Raw genomic sequence first — 15,644 nt, 5'->3', positions numbered from 1 at the left:
TAGTGTCCGAAGTTACATATTGTACGTTTAAGTCTGACTTTTGTCTAAGACATCATCAGGGTCAAGAAGCGAGGGCACTGATCTTTCCAAAGTCACCAACTGCCAAAAGTAATCTGCCAAAAAAGTAATTTCCTCTCCAATAATAATCTGAATTATTCATAACATCGTAACATCATTCTGAGGCACGGAGTAAATTGCTTTTTGAGGACGTTGATGAAACTGGTCGAGAGACATTATGACACCCTAACAGAATAACCTTTGGAGTGCACTCTACACAGCAGATGACAGTGACCATGCAACTCACTGTTACCTCAACTGAACTCTATCTGTACCACATGAAATGCTGTGTAAGTGACTCAGTCATGTTTGTTGCTCAGCGGCGCTCACGTGGTGATTGACGGAGACACTGACCTGGGATACGTCGAGGATGGGACGGCCTGCAGTACAGACAGCATCTGTTTCAATCACAAATGTCTCCCAATCCAACAGTTCAACTTCAGCACCTGCCCCGGGACGACTGACAAGAGCATCTGCTCTGGACACGGGGTACACACACACATACATACACACACATACATACAGAAAACACACCTACATTAACATAAACTTACAAATGGTTTCTTTCCGGATAGTTGAATGACTGTGAACTAAAGGTCAAATATCTTTGACCAAAACTGAATTCATGCTTCAAATACAATTGGAAACTCAGAACTCAGAGAAAACCTGAGTCATGTTTGTGTGAATGTGAGTTACTTTTTTTCAGAGCCTCTTAAATTCAGTTTTTATTAAAAACACATACATCTTGAAAGTATGAAATTCAAATAAATCTTTAACCTCTAATAAAAACACAAAAAGAGATCAGAAAATGATGAAGAAAAAAATAAAATGCTAAAATAGATAAGAAAGGGATGAAATAAAGATAAGATACTCAATGGGCAGGAAGTAAAACCAGATAAAAAGGGGATATTAAAGGTCCTAAAACTTAAATACTTAAATAATACAATATTTTTAGTAGTAGCATGATATGTGATGACGCTTTTTATTGCTCTGGAAATATATTTATTTCTCTCTTTGCACCACATTTTTCACATTTAAAGATGTGTATGTGTTTTGTCTTTATTTTAATGTCTTTTCTACATTCCCACTGTAGGTTTGCAGTAGTGATCTGAAGTGTGTGTGTTACCTGGGCTGGGCTGGAGACGACTGTAACTCCACGTCTCCGCTCAGTTATCTGGTGGTGGGGCCGACCGCCGCGGTTTCAGGTAAATGTGTTGACGCTCTGTTTCCACACCTCTGTCTGCGTTCTGCTTTCTGCACTCTGCTCCTTATTGTCATTCACTTCCCTCTGCACTTCAAACCAGTGCTTCTTGGCTCGGTCTCCCTGACTTTATCTCTTCCAGTTCTTATTCTATCATCTTCACAGATCCCCAAATGTTAATATGTTTAATATTTCAAGCTTTTTCTTTGTTTTTTACTTTTCATCTTTTCATTTCTGTTTTATTTTAGCTTCTGTGTCGGATTCCCGTCCGCTCATTAAAACCAGCTGCATTCATGTCATTCTTTTTGTTTGTCATTATTTTCACACTCATTCTTTGTCGACAGGCTGATGTCTTTGATGGAGTGACTTGAGGTCAGATTTGAGTTCTCTTTTTTTTCCCATTATATTTGTCGTGTCTTCGATGTCATTTCCTCGTTCTTTTCCTCTCGCACCCCCACTTCAGCTCACCACTGTCAAGTTGTGGTTTTTTTAATCAGTTTTTTATTGTTATCGTGAACCTGGGAACCTACTCCACATGTAAGTTCCCCTCAGAGCAGCGCCGACGGGCGACAGCGGTTAATGTTTTCTCAGTTTACTCCCTCTTGTTCTCCTTTTACACTTCTCCTGCTAATTGTAGTGTGTTTTCATGTTCTGCCGCAGTGTTTTGTGGTTTCTGTATCCCTGTGTGTCCACATGAATCAGGAAACATGACACAATCCAATTAACACACAAATGGTTCCCCACTCTCCTCTCCTCCTCCTCTTCCTCTGTCTCAGGTATCACCAGTACAAACATCATCATCGGGGCCATCGCGGGCTCCATCCTCTTCCTCGCGCTCGTAATGGCTGCTACAGCCTGGTGCTACAAGTAAGTGTCCCTGCAGCCTGCACGTGTGAGGTTTGTAATCATCGGCTCCCAAGCCTCCGCTGGCAGCGAGAACTCTAAAGGGGTCGTGACTCGTGAGATGATTATCAGGACTGAAAAGAAGAAAGCTAATTTCAGTTACACATAATTTCAGCCCATTCAGAGTTTTCCTCTTATCTTGTGAATTGCACAATAATCTTAGACCTTAACGATAAAGTTATTCAAACAAAGCAAGACAAAAAAATGTGTTTGAGGTGATTCCAAGTCCCAATCGGGTCTCATGTAGTGTTGTTTTATTTTGAGGAATCACAAGTCAACAATCGTCCTTGTTCTTCTCTTCACAGGAGCTACAAGCAGAGACGCTATGTGGAGTCTGAGGTTCACCGAAGATTCTGCCGGTTTGCTCACTTTAACACGATTTTCCATAATGTTGCATTGATTTTAAGTGTCAGAGCTGTGGTTTGCTCAGGTGAGCTGTAACGTTAGTGTTCTCTCGGCAATGTTATTTTCCCATCATGGGTTTAATTTTTGCATAAACAAAGTGTTTAGTTATTGATCATAAGTCTAAAGTCATAAGTCCACAGACCTCGTTCTCCAAAATTATCAAAAGCCCAGTGTGAGAAAAAATTACTCAGAGAAAGAAATATTCGAGAAATACATCACTAATAGGAGGATTTGATTATGATACAGCCACAAGATATTGCACTCAGTATGGAAAGTCAACAAAACTGTAATGCAATTATTAAAAAGGAAAAAATATATAGTTTGTTCATCATAAACTGTTGATAAATAACTGTATTAATATTTGAAGGTGTATTTTTCCTGTGATTGTGTTTCCCTCCATCTAAAAGTGTCATTCTGTATTTGTAGGCAAATGCCCCCAGGTGACTATGTAACAAAGCCTGGGGACGCAGATTCATTTTACAGTGACATGCCTCCGGGTGTCAGCACCAACTCCGGCTGCAGCTCCAAGAAGAGGTCAGCCTGCCTGTCGCACCTGCAGATTTGCACCCTGTCCTTCACTCCCTCCATCCCATCCATTTCTCAGAACATCTCAGTGTTTGGCTTCAGGTGTGCTCATCTCGTCATCACTCATTTAGTAATTCTGTGTGTGTGGGTGTAGGTGTGTGTGTCTGTGTGTGTGTGTTGTGTGCAGTGGTGTAGAGACGCTCAATATGTGCTCATGTGTGTTCATATTGTGCTTTGTTTCTCTCATGGCTTTCACTATGTGTATCTATCTGTGAACATTTTGGAACTGGACCAAAATGTTTAGAATGATAATTGGCAGAAATCCCCTCTCGCCTCTGTGCTCACATCATGTCACACTCCGAGGTCATGATGCTGTTTCACATGTCATAATGTTGCCATCTGCTGCGATGGCATCTTCGTCTTCTTCGTCATTTACCTCGGCCTCTCCCTCGTCTCTACATCTGCAACACGAGCACAGCACCATTTAAGGATTTGTCAGTTTAGACAGACAATGTTGCACTGATAATATTTTGTCCTTGCTGTATGTGTGTGCGTGTGTAGATCTAACGGGCTGTCACACTCATGGAGTGAGAGAATCCCAGATGCCAAACACATTTCCGACATCTGTGAAAACGGGCGACCGAGGAGCAACTCGTGGCAAGGTAACACACAGATCTCCACTCATCTCCAGATATCTGTGCTGGTCTTGGACTAAATTTAACTCTCAAAGAAGGACTGAAATGTTTGTTTTTGATAAAACAATCTGGCTTGTAGCCTTTGTCACAACCAAAATATTCAATCCAATTCTCCCGCTTTTGCTTTGGGAAACCAAAGACATTACAGCACTGCTCATGTACAGTATGTTCTCTCTCTCTTGCATTATACATCACCCCCAGTAAGTACTTTGTGAGGATATAATATATTTATCTCTACGTTAAGTGTGTGTTTATGTTCTGTTTCTCTGCAGGAAATCTGAGCGGAAATCGTAAGAAACTGAAAGGAAAGAAGTTTCGTGCTCGCTCTAACTCCACAGAGTAAGTTCGTTGGGGCAAGTTGGTAATGTTGTCATGTCAGTGATCAAAGTGACGTTCAGGTTCACAGATGAACAGAAGCTCTGGTTGAAAACAGACACATCGGCCAGTCATTGGGATTTTTTTAAAGGATAAAGCTCATGTTATTCTTTATTTTTAAATTTTGTACCTCAACAAATCCAATTAAAAGACCAAAAAGTTTTAGTTTGTTCTCTCAACACTTAAGTTTCATCACTCTTCAGTCTGAGTACTTCCTACAGAGGATGTAATTCATTAAAAATGTATAATTTAAAAAAAAATGTGTGTATTTGTGGGGAACTATTTTCACTTGTGGATGAATATACATTTGCTGAGTTAGAGACAGAAACTATATAAAGATGGACGACATGACAGCTCCCCAAAAGTAAAGCCAAAGTGTTTCGATCACCCCTGGTGGCTGGCTGCAGAATAGGTCATAAGTCCTGTGTCCTCCATGTTAGTGGATGGGACATGGACAAAATTAATAAGTACACATCAAATTCATTTTTCTCAAGATTGTTTCTGTCATTTTAGGTAGTTCTTATCTTATGTTTGATGCTAAATAAATGGGGTGAAACCTTTTGATTGATAGATGAGACTGACTCATGATTGGTCGAGGCTCCAGTCCCTGATCTCTACTGCACAGATTCTGGCTCCAAATGCAATTAGGATCAATTTATTGTTTGTTTTGGTCTTTTCATGAGGTTCGTTGACAATAATAAAATAAAGAATATACAGTTTATTATCTACTAGCAGACCAAAGCTTTAATGAGTATTGTACTGAGGCTCATCAGCTGGTCAAGTCATAAGTGAGATCACATTGTTCACATCAGCTCCTCTCTAACGTGTGAAGCTGTACTCTATACACAAATATTATGAACTTTGCTCATAACCAAATGAAGTATGTTTGCATTCCCGCCTGTTGACTGTGAATGAACAATGAATGGTGCACTGGCTGCCTCCTGTCTGTGGGCCTGAAGGTCTTGGCACATGACGCACAGTCTGCAGTGCACCTGTTCTCACTGCAAGCATGAGGCTGCCTGAGTGGCGACAGGCATTGGCGCTTGGAATGATGTGACATGTAACCCATGTGCAAGTGAGCCTGTAACACACGACACAGTTGTTTGCCATTGACATGGTGCTGTTTACATCCGACACCACGCGCAGGTCTGTCCGCCATCGTTCTCACCATTTTCTCTACTGCATCTTGGTGTTTGTTCAGATTATCTTTGCTCTCCTCTGCTTTCCTAAAAATATTTCCTCTTCCTCTCTCCTCCTCCTCCCCCTCCCAATACTTGTTTCTGGGGATCTTCCTTTTCATTTCTGTTCCTTCCTTTTCTCTCTTCTCCCCCCTCCTTGTGTTGTGTCCATCACCCCACACCCCCCTACCTCCCACAGGTATTTAACCCCTCGCTTCAAAGCAGAGATTTATGATGTAACTAAATGGGTACAAGATGTGAATAAAAACACTCAAGGACCTTACCTTAGGTATTACCTCAGACCATGTCCCTGTTCCCCACACGCTTGTTAAAACCCCCTCACTTTTCATTTAATTTGTCGTTTTTGTCAAGGAAAGAAGGAATTAGAACCAATCTGGGAAAGTTTTTCTGCCGAAGTTTGAAAATAAAATCTCCGAGAACGCGTTCTCAACAGCTGGCATGCTGGGAGTTATAGTCTTTAGTTAAAAAAAGAAACAGATGGTGAAAATAAGTTTTTCTGCCTTATATTTTATCATATATTTTGCCGTTTTATTAAAGCCATTTTCTTCTTTTTAACCAGCTGCATTTTAATTTGCAGATTTTTATTTCCTGCTGTAATAAGACTCTTGCTGCCGCCTGTGCTCGTGTTACAGTTATTATACTGCAGATATAATTTTATTCCTTATTTCTCCACATCCCCTCCTTTGCTTCTCCCCCTCCGCCTCTTCTTACCTCTGCATGTTCAGTGTTGTCGTGTCAGTACGTGTCCGTGTGTCGGCCCGGCCTCGCTCCCCTGTGGCCTGACGTGCCTTCCCATCAGTGTGATGTCACTTCTGAGCCAAACATTTTGTGACACCAGCATTGAGCTGCTGTGACAAACTGTAGGCCACCTCAGCCATCGTGTCCAAGGTCTATAGATCCTCACAAACACGAGGTCTCCTTCAGAACGAGGAAGCTCTTGGGCTCACAGGCTCTGTAGAGCTCTGGTCCCATGTTAGCACACTGACTGTTTCTTCACCTCAGCAGTCAGTCAGCGTTGTAATCTATAGACCTTCACTGTGTCCAGGAGCACAATCCTGCCCCTCCGCCTGCTGTAACATTTACTCAATGACTGAATCAGTGCAACAGAGTGGAGAGATATGGAGGATTATAGCAGGTTTACAGAACATAAACCTCAATAATGTCCCCATTTGACAACGTGATCTCACTGTTTGGTTCTTTCCAGCCCAAAACTTTCCATTTATTTTAATATTTTTTCTTGTTAATAATTGTATATGCATTTAATTTACATATAACACCAGAACAGAAGAAAGAGGTTCCCCATACAGTGGACAATAACAATTAGAAATGACTGATCCAATCCACCTTGGTATAAAAACAATAAACTAATAAATAATTATGCATAAAGCGTTCATACAATGAAGTATAAAAAAAGCAATATTATGTAGAATAAAAACAAAAATATATACAGTTTATATTCAGACCTTCTCCAGGTGTTATGGTTGTAAATTATAACACCAACAGCGATAAAATAATGCAATGGGAGGAGTTTTGGGGGGAATAACAGTGAGACTAAAAAACATGCCTGATGCCACATTTTGATGACCGCTGGATCAACAGCATGAAAATAATAATAACTTTATTTATTTAGCACCTTTCAAAACAGCCGTTACAAAACGCTTCTCAGAGAGGACAGACAAAAAGAATACAAACATCAAAGTAAAGAAATTAATACGATGTCATTCAAAAGCTAGACGGCAAATTATATCGTAAGAAATCTAAAATACCACAGAAAAAGGATTAAATCTGTGCACACGTCGTAGGACTCACTTGTCGTAGTGCCGTGTGGAGCACAAGGACTCTCCTCAGATCGATAAGAATAATAACAGTGAGGCTAGCACGTCTTTGATCCTGTGCACCCACATGTAACTGTTTTTTTCTGCAAAGTCCTTGACACTGATAGCTGTAATTTTTTTAATCATGAAATTAACAGTAAGAACCTAATTTATTTTTAGAAAACAATGACCAAAGCATAAGTTTTACAGAGTTGCTTAATAACACAGGAGCTGTTGCTGTTAGTGCTTCTATTAAAAGATCTTTTAGAGCCGTCTCCTCAACCAAAGTCTCCGCTCTCTCCACGACTCTGACCAGCGCTTGTATTTCTGATCACCACACAGCTACAGTGGTATATAAACCAGCTACTGTACATGGGGCAGGTTTTCTGTGTCTGTTCCTCTCACCCAGCTTCAGTCTGGTCTGCCGTCCCAGTCACCTCATCTGCTCCCAGCATTCAAGCACACATACTGATCCAACTCTACACGACGACACACTGGCACAGCTCTCAGCAGGATATACCTTTAGCAGCATGCTCTTTCTTTTCCCACAGAGGCTAAAAGTATATCCCTGCAAATTCTGGCCTTGTGTGTGTGTGTCAGTGCAGGTTAAAGACATAGTGATGCTGGACTATGACTGTCCACACCGCAGCTGGGTCCCTGTGTGCAGCTGAAAGAGAAGTACATACTGTGGACAGAGGTTGACCATAAAAGCTGAGGGGTGGTGTTATTTTAACAGATGCCACGATCCGTCTTTCTGAGGCAAACGGTGATAAGAGCTTTTAAGGGCAAGCTCTCTGTGCAGCATCACTGAATAATAAGAGCTGCTCAAAAAGGATATTGCCCAAAGTCACAGATCCAACATTAGCTCAACGTCCTGTGTCTTTGGCCAACGTAATGCTGCGCTGGATAGAAAAGGAAGAGGCGATGTTTTTGATAATGTCACTTTCTCTTTCCCTCAGGACGTTATCCCCCGCCAAGTCTCCCACTTCCTCCACAGGATCCATTGCATCCAGCAGGAAATATCCGTACCCCATGCCCCCTCTCCCCGATGACCAGAGGAAAGCCAACAGGCAGAGTGCCAGGGTGAGTATCATCAATGTGATCACATCATGTAACATAAAACCACATTATGAGGCTGATTGTGTCAGGACGAGTGGTTTCAAATCCAGTGGAGATTCTGCACCGGTTGTCGTAATCTTATGGCCTGTATTGAGCTTCAGACTGGAGCTGGAGTTCTGTACATATTTTTTTATAGGAGGTGGACCAGTCCTGGATCTGGTAGCTTGAATTAGTTGCTGACAGAAATGCCAAATGTCTTGTTTTCCATTGCTGGATATTTTTAACTCCACAAAACCTTTGTAGAAAGATGCAGTACTGGTCAGGGAAGAACCCATTCTATTTTGCTCTGGATAGCGATCAGGGGCCGGATCCAGGAATATCTTTTTCACTTTCTTCAACACTGAGACTCATATCTATGATTGTTTGTAATTTGGCGCCGCTGGATTGAGCGTTAGGCCTTAGCAGGGTTATGGGCTGTCTGAGTGATATCAGTTATCATTATCAGTCCTGTAAATTCTATTTCATCAAGATCAATGGGAAATCCGTGAAAATGTTGAAAAACGTCTTACAACACATTGTAAGACGTTTACCCCAAGTTTACCCCGACCCATACTGAATCCTTCCACCAAGTTTCGTGGAAATCCGTTAAGTTGTTTTTCAACAAACATACAAACCAACCAACAAACAGTGAAGTCAAATGTTGAAATAACTTTTCTCTTCTCTGTACTTTTCTCCTCCCTCTTCTTGTCTCTGCAGCTGTGGGAGACTTCAATATAACAGCCGTATCAGCCACTTTGCAAAAGACCTAAAGGAACTACACTTGTCTCTCCTTTTCTATGAATGACAAACACAAAAATGAAACAAAATTGACTCTCGGCGACTAAAGAGAAAGACAGGGAGAGAGAGAGAGCCCCCAACTGGAGTGGAAACAGGCAGAGGTGTGTGTGAGTCGGTGTGTACATGCATCTCCGAGGCCGTCGAGCCAGATGTTCGGTGGATCACTACAAGATGACGTTAGAGTGCCGGTGGGGAAAACCAGCTCCACATCACTCCAGACCAGCTGGAGCTGAGACTGAGCTCTTCCAGTCTGCTCAGGCCTCACCAACGGGACTCCAAACCCCAACCACCACACCCCCCCTCTCCCACAATCCCTGAAACCTCGACACATCCTCTCATCACACTCACTTCAACACCCACCGCTCCACGAGTGGTCCCAAGCTCAGCAGAGCCAGGAGCGGGTCACGGCATCACACGGCATCGCTGGACTCGTCGGCTCATTTTTGACGCACGTGAAATCACTGTAGAAACTCCCAACACTGTATGCATGAGACAACCCCGATTATCAGCAACCTCCTCCGAGCGAAAAGACGAGAAGAAGAGCGATGTGAGAGGAAAGCATGCGAGGGGGCAGTGATTTTATACCGTCTGTAGGCTTAGATGCTTTCTCTCCACTATAGGTAACTCATATTGTATCACCACTTATAACCCATAACCCATGACATGGACCCGACCCTGCTCCTCTTCCTCCCGTCCCTCGGTTTGTTTGTGTAAATATGTACAGTGAAATACAAAGAGTATGTTTTTTGCTTTTATTTTGAAAGAGGAAGGTAATCCTCCTCCTGCTGTATTGTGTTGTAGACAGAAGCGGATCTCTGGAGATGGGTGTCGAGACCCCCCGCACTCGTTCTTCTGTCCGTGTTTTCTTCTTTCCTCCCTCCAGCTTTTTTTTTTTTCCTGTGTGACTGTGACCTCTATAGCTTTCTCCATCCACAGCAGAATGTAAACGTGTTCTTTTGTTTTTTCAATATTAGCACTGGTGTCACTCATCTCTGGGAGAAACACACGGGCGTGAAGAGGAAGTTTTGATTGTGGCACAGTGAGAAGTTGATTTAGCTCAATTGAAATAGTTTAATGTGCCATTCCTGTGTGAAGGGAATGTGTTTGGTGTAGTTATAGATTTACCACTTTTCACTCGCGTGGCTTTTGGAAGGTTTTTCCCATTGATGATGTTAAGAAGTTGAGAGTTTTTTCCACGATTCGACATTTGGATGTTTAAAACCGAACGTGTGATGAGATCTGGAAAAATCGTGATTGAGATGTGCATTTTGGATTTAGCTGTTGATGATTGAGATATTTAGCTTGTAAATGATTAACTATGCTGTACAGTGCTTGCTGTTCGAGCTTGTGAAGACCAACAGCATGACAGTTCTATATCAAATTAAGTTATTTCTCTGGTAGGCTGTAAGAAAATAACGAGAAGGGAGCATGTCACCGAAAAGACCCTCACTGCTTCTGCTCCATGGCAGGAAGTCACGGGGGGGTTTAGACGGGATTGGGAACGGACATCTTTAGATATTTAAGTTGGATCTTTGTGGAGACTAATCTCACATCAGCCAGTTCTCTGTACAGTTACAGCTCGTTGTTCTACCGTGTGTAGAAGCCGTCGTCTTAAGGGCCTCACGTTTGTCATTCTACCGTCGTTTCGTTTTTGTTCTGGTGTTGGCACTTGTTCATTTGTAATTCATGTATGCATTAGGACTGTATAGGTAATATGATTGTCACAATATTGGACTAATATTGCTACTAGTATCTTTTTTTATTAAGTACCTTTGTAATGTTCACTTTTTTTCTCAGCATTATGTACAGCAACTACTCCGACAGTTATTAAGTGCATTATTGTAATTCTGTGTTAATGAGTTTGAATGGAAACATGAAGACTTTAGCTTTTTATTTTTTATTTTTTTTACACATTCGTTCCTCTGGCATGTGCTGATCTGTATCTTATTGGTTTTGGACACACGTGTTGTAACTGAGATCTGAATCATTTGCCTTCATCCAGAGCGTTTTAAGTCTTCGCTCTGGTTCTTCAGCGTCCAGCGGCGCAGGTTGTAATATTCTTAACATCATAGTACTGTGCTACAGCGAGACATTTTTGTCCTGGTGTCGCGGATGTTGCACTGGATGACGGGACCACACAGGCTGCAGTCACTTCTCTGATTGTACGGCTGTCAACATTTCCCCCCCAACATATCTGCCGTTGCCTACCTGCACACGTTGGGTGGACTCTGGCGAACGCCTGCACGCATGAGCTGTCTGTCTCTGTGTGGCCAGAGACTTGAATGTATTTGTGTTCTGGAGCACACCCACCACCCAGTCTCACCCACGCTGTCCCATCCCGCCCGGACACATCGGCACTCCGCTCCAGGAACCTTAAAAAAACCACACGTGTACTAGTTCAAATCTAAATACTGTAGTTGCTGTCAGTTTTTGATTTTACTTTTTTACATTTTTGCCTGTATGCTGTACATACGACGATGCAAAAATCAATCCCCGGATTTTTTTTCCCCTCTTAATCATTCAGTATTGTAATATATTTAATATAAAATAAAACTTTCATCAACACGACTGTCTTTTCTGCCCTTTCTAATAGCCTCTATTAACAAACAGCACATACATACTGGAAAACTGATTATTTATTGATTGTTTTATTATTTCAACACTACAGGGAAGCACTGAACCAGTACAAACCTTATTTAGTGGCTCCAGAATCAGCCCGACACGACTGATTCACATTATATTCAATTTATTTGCTGATTTAATTCCGAGTTTCTCCTGTGGTGCATTGAGTCACTGACAGCTGCAGACCACATGCCCCTGATCCCTGTTACATGGCATAAAGACCAGTTTTACACGCCCCGTTTCGTTGGGGCGTCAGTGTCTCTTATCGTGTGAGTAAAAGTCAGTGAATCGTACAACACACACATACAAATAAATACCATCTTAACCTTCATTAACAATCAGATGAAACAGAAAAGGTTGCTGAGGAAGTTCTGTATCATCAATGTATCTGGTGCTGAAGCTGCATTGGCTTGACCTTTTTTCAGTAAAGGTTTATGAATCTGTTTGCTCCATTACTTAACATCAGTCTTTTACAGTGCATCTTTTCTGAATAGAGACGGACCTCTTCAGCATCGAAACCAAACTTACAGCACATGTTATTTTGGCTGCGTTGGTCAATAAGAAAGTCAAAAGAAAAGTCCTTGAAATGCAGTGAGCAGAGTTTCTGTTTCTGTCACGGGTGGGTGACGTTTAAGAAAGTTCCACTTCACCAGTTTGATCTTTTTTCAGCAGACAGGATAAGACTCCGCTGTCATCGTGCTCTGTAAGTCCGACTGAAACCTGCGAGACGCTGTCCGTGTTTATTATGAATGCTCGTGTGATGTCTGCCTTAGTGCCTGCAGTCTTTCTTGATGGATGGCTTTGGTTGCCATGGCTGCGTCGTCATCAAGCGACTCTCGAATGCAGCGTTTCAAATTGTCGATACCAAACCCGGTGGTGGCAGAGACAGGAACCACGTGTCTGAAGCTGATGTAATTCTTTGGTCTCATGTCGTCAGGCAGTAGATCAGAGAACTCTGCAGGAGGGAAAAAATAAATGGTTGTTAAAAATCAAACATAACAAAAGGACCAGTGTCAGTTATTGTCCTGTTTTTTTTCTTCATCATGATGTGTTTGGTTTGTTCAAATGTTTTGAGCTGATATATTTTTTCTGTTCCTCAAGGAATAAAACTGCAAATCAAATTAATCAAATTTACCTTCTGGGTTTTGTAGCTGCTCCTTCAGCTCCTGTAGTTTGTCCTCAGCGTCGGGCAGGTCCATCTTATTCACCACCAGCAGAGCAGGCTTCGACACAAGCTCCTCCTTGTACAACTCCAGCTCCTTCAGGTGGAGAAGAAAGAGGAGGAGGATGAAGAAGAAGAAGACGGAGGAGGTAGATAAATGGTACTCATGAGGCAGATGGATGAAGATTCAGGTCAGGTGAGATTATAGTGACAGTATCACTCTCACCTTGGTGAGAAGCTGCACGGCTTCAAAGGCCGGCCTAAAGGGGGTTTTACTCGCCAGCTGGAAACCGGAAACATCAACCTGCCGCCAGACAAAACACAAACAAGATCCATCATCACCACCACAACCTGTAATTTGTAAATGTTTTTGACATAACTTTTTAATAATGTACTTGTAATGTTTCTTTTTAAGTTTCTTTTACCAACTATTTCACTTGAGCTTTATTTGTCCTTCTAAGTGAAGCAGTTTGTAATATCTGTTTATTGAAGTTTTATATAAATTAAATGTCTAGCGAAAATTAACCACATTGAAATTCATCATATGTAGTTGAGGCTTCTGACTCACAACAAACAGTAGCTGCTTGGTTCTCTCCACGTGTTTCAGGAACTTGTGGCCCATTCCTTTATTTGCATGAGCCCCTTCAATGAGGCCCGGCAGGTCAGCGACAGAGATCTGCAGAGAAGAAACTATAATGTGACCAAAACTCGAAGAGAAACGAACAAGTGGACACTTATTTACCGGAGATAACAAACACTACGGAGCATTCCCATACCTGTTTGTAATCTTTATACATCAGTTTGCCGATCTCAGGCTTCAAAGTTGTGACTGTAAAATAACGAAGATTTTAGAAATAACAGCAACACATCAAACACACTCACAGTAAACACATGTGCAGCATCGTGTACATACAAGCGTAGCTGGCGATCTGAGGTGTGGCGTTAGACAAGGCCGTCAGCAGAGAAGACTTTCCTGCATTTGGGAACCTGACACAGCAAAAGGGAAAATCAGACATTCACAGCCACATGGAGCCAGTTTGAGCCTCAGCTGAAATGAACCAATATGTTAGTGTGTGTTTCTGTTCTCACCCGACAAGGCCAAGGTCAGCGATGAGTTTGAGGTCGAATCGGATGTTCTTGGTCTGACCCTTACTGGGCTCGAACGCAGAGTAGAGGGTGCCTCCTGGGCCGCCTCTCGCCACCATCACACGTTCCCCTTCAGCGTTCAGGTCACCTTGGAGGGGGACAAAAGTTAAAAATCAGAACACATACCTTCATCTTTACCGTTCATTTGTTTAGTTTTTTTCTCTCATCATTGCCTCTTTATGTTTATTGACACTAGAGCCAAAACTAGAGCCTTCCACAGACATATCAGTATCAGCGTTTATGATGTGCAACTACATGAAAGCTTTTAGTTTCCAGAATAAACAATGCAGAAAAGATTGTCAGAAAAATATGTACATTTTCAAGTTATATATATTTGTTTGTATTTGTGTTTTCTTTTTATCTATAATACAGTTGTAAAATATCTGTCAAATATACTAATTCACTTTAAAATGTTTGAACAACACATGACATGTTACCGAGTATTCTGCCATCATCAGTGGTGACAGTGATACCGACAGGAGCTAAGATCTCCAGGTCCTTTCCCTTCTCTCCTTTCAGTGCTCGGACACTGTCAATAAAATAAAATTCACAATAAATACACAAAACAGCTCTGACTGACAGATCTTAGCATCTATTGTACGACATAAAGCATCATTTGAACTTAACCTCTGACTTTGTGTGTGAGAGAAAAGTCAAGGTTGGATTGAGAGAAACTAACCTGCTGTTGGCTCCTGCTCCACCTAGGAAACGTTTCTGAGGATATTTGTCCTTGATCCGCTTCAGCGTCAGGTTGTTCGCTGCCACCACCCAAACATCTCCTCCTTTTCCTCCCTGTCCCCCGAGACGGGGCAACCCCATACCGCCGCTGCCGCCGCGAACATACAGACGGATATTGTCCACAAAGTTTCCAAACTGCAAAATGGTAAAAAGGAGATTTTAGACTGATGAGATTCACAAATGTGTCCAGGAACACCATTAAATATTAATAATAATTCATAATAACATTATAGATGGTGGTGTGTATTTCCAAGAGCTACAATGAACTGTCCTGTTTCATTAAGATGTGCACCATTAAGTAAGAGGACCTTGAGCTCTGGGGTTTTACTCTGAAACTATAGTTTTCACATTTAAGAAGAAGGTTTCTGCTCAAATTCTCATGCATAGGATTTCACAATAAAACTTAACAAGCCAGGTTAGCATGCTAACAGTAACGCGTTCACTCTGGTACTGTTCAGTCACAGATAATAGCATCGTAACAACCTAACATTGTGATACAAACGGAGAACACAGAGCCAGTTGGTCTGTGTTGATGTTTGGACGCTAGTTAGCCTGTTAGCTTCGCAGCCAATGTCACCGTTAAAGCCGTAAATAAAACCATAACTGCGGATGAAATGTGTCTCATGAGATCGTAATGGGGTGTGTGTCAGTGTTTACCTTCCGGAGGCAGACTCTGCTGAACTGAACCATCTTCAGTGAAGTTTGTCGCCCCTGTTTTCTCTCTGTTGACTGAGTTAGCTGCTAGTGGACATGTGTTAGTGCAGGACAGGAAGTGGAGGTGACTTCTCTCAGCTGATTGGCTCATGCAGCAGAGGGGCGGGACGGAGCTGCAACTGGACTGAACCATAGACTGTTTAGAAAAAGGTTTATACGAGCACACAACTATTTGTTTTACTTTGCGTATGA

General features: G+C 42.0%; 2 protein-coding genes across 3 annotated transcripts in view; one reads left to right on the top strand and one right to left on the bottom strand.

The window, feature by feature from the left end:
• Positions 1-11,636, top strand: part of adam22 (ADAM metallopeptidase domain 22) — a 59,580-nt gene extending 47,944 nt beyond the window's left edge. Inside the window, exons 23-31 of one of the 2 annotated variants that reach the window (XM_034612270.1) lie at positions 378-546; positions 1,151-1,262; positions 2,035-2,125; positions 2,467-2,520; positions 2,993-3,100; positions 3,653-3,753; positions 4,059-4,125; positions 8,134-8,257; positions 8,990-11,636. In XM_034612270.1, the coding sequence (XP_034468161.1) occupies positions 378-546; positions 1,151-1,262; positions 2,035-2,125; positions 2,467-2,520; positions 2,993-3,100; positions 3,653-3,753; positions 4,059-4,125; positions 8,134-8,257; positions 8,990-9,010 (847 nt within the window). In that variant the 3' untranslated portion in view covers positions 9,011-11,636. Of the gene's footprint in view, positions 1-377; positions 547-1,150; positions 1,263-2,034; positions 2,126-2,466; positions 2,592-2,664; positions 2,685-2,992; positions 3,101-3,652; positions 3,754-4,058; positions 4,126-8,133; positions 8,258-8,989 lie in introns of those variants that run through there. The other variant, XM_034612271.1, reaches the window with a different exon arrangement.
• Positions 10,030-15,558, bottom strand: gtpbp10 (GTP-binding protein 10 (putative)). Its single transcript, XM_034612279.1, has 10 exons — positions 15,396-15,558; positions 14,680-14,873; positions 14,438-14,529; positions 13,944-14,088; positions 13,768-13,841; positions 13,631-13,683; positions 13,423-13,530; positions 13,081-13,158; positions 12,828-12,951; positions 10,030-12,647 (listed from the first exon to the last, which is right to left on the bottom strand). Exons 1-10 carry the CDS (start codon positions 15,426-15,428, stop codon positions 12,436-12,438), a joined length of 1,113 nt encoding a protein of 370 aa, XP_034468170.1. The 5' UTR covers positions 15,429-15,558; the 3' UTR covers positions 10,030-12,435.
• Between the last annotated feature and the right edge of the window lie 86 nt (positions 15,559-15,644).

Source organism: Hippoglossus hippoglossus, chromosome 16 (genome assembly GCF_009819705.1).
Source record: "Hippoglossus hippoglossus isolate fHipHip1 chromosome 16, fHipHip1.pri, whole genome shotgun sequence".
In the NCBI taxonomy this organism is placed as follows: Eukaryota; Metazoa; Chordata; class Actinopteri; order Pleuronectiformes; family Pleuronectidae; genus Hippoglossus; species Hippoglossus hippoglossus.
This window is presented reverse-complemented; position numbering and strand designations above follow the sequence as displayed.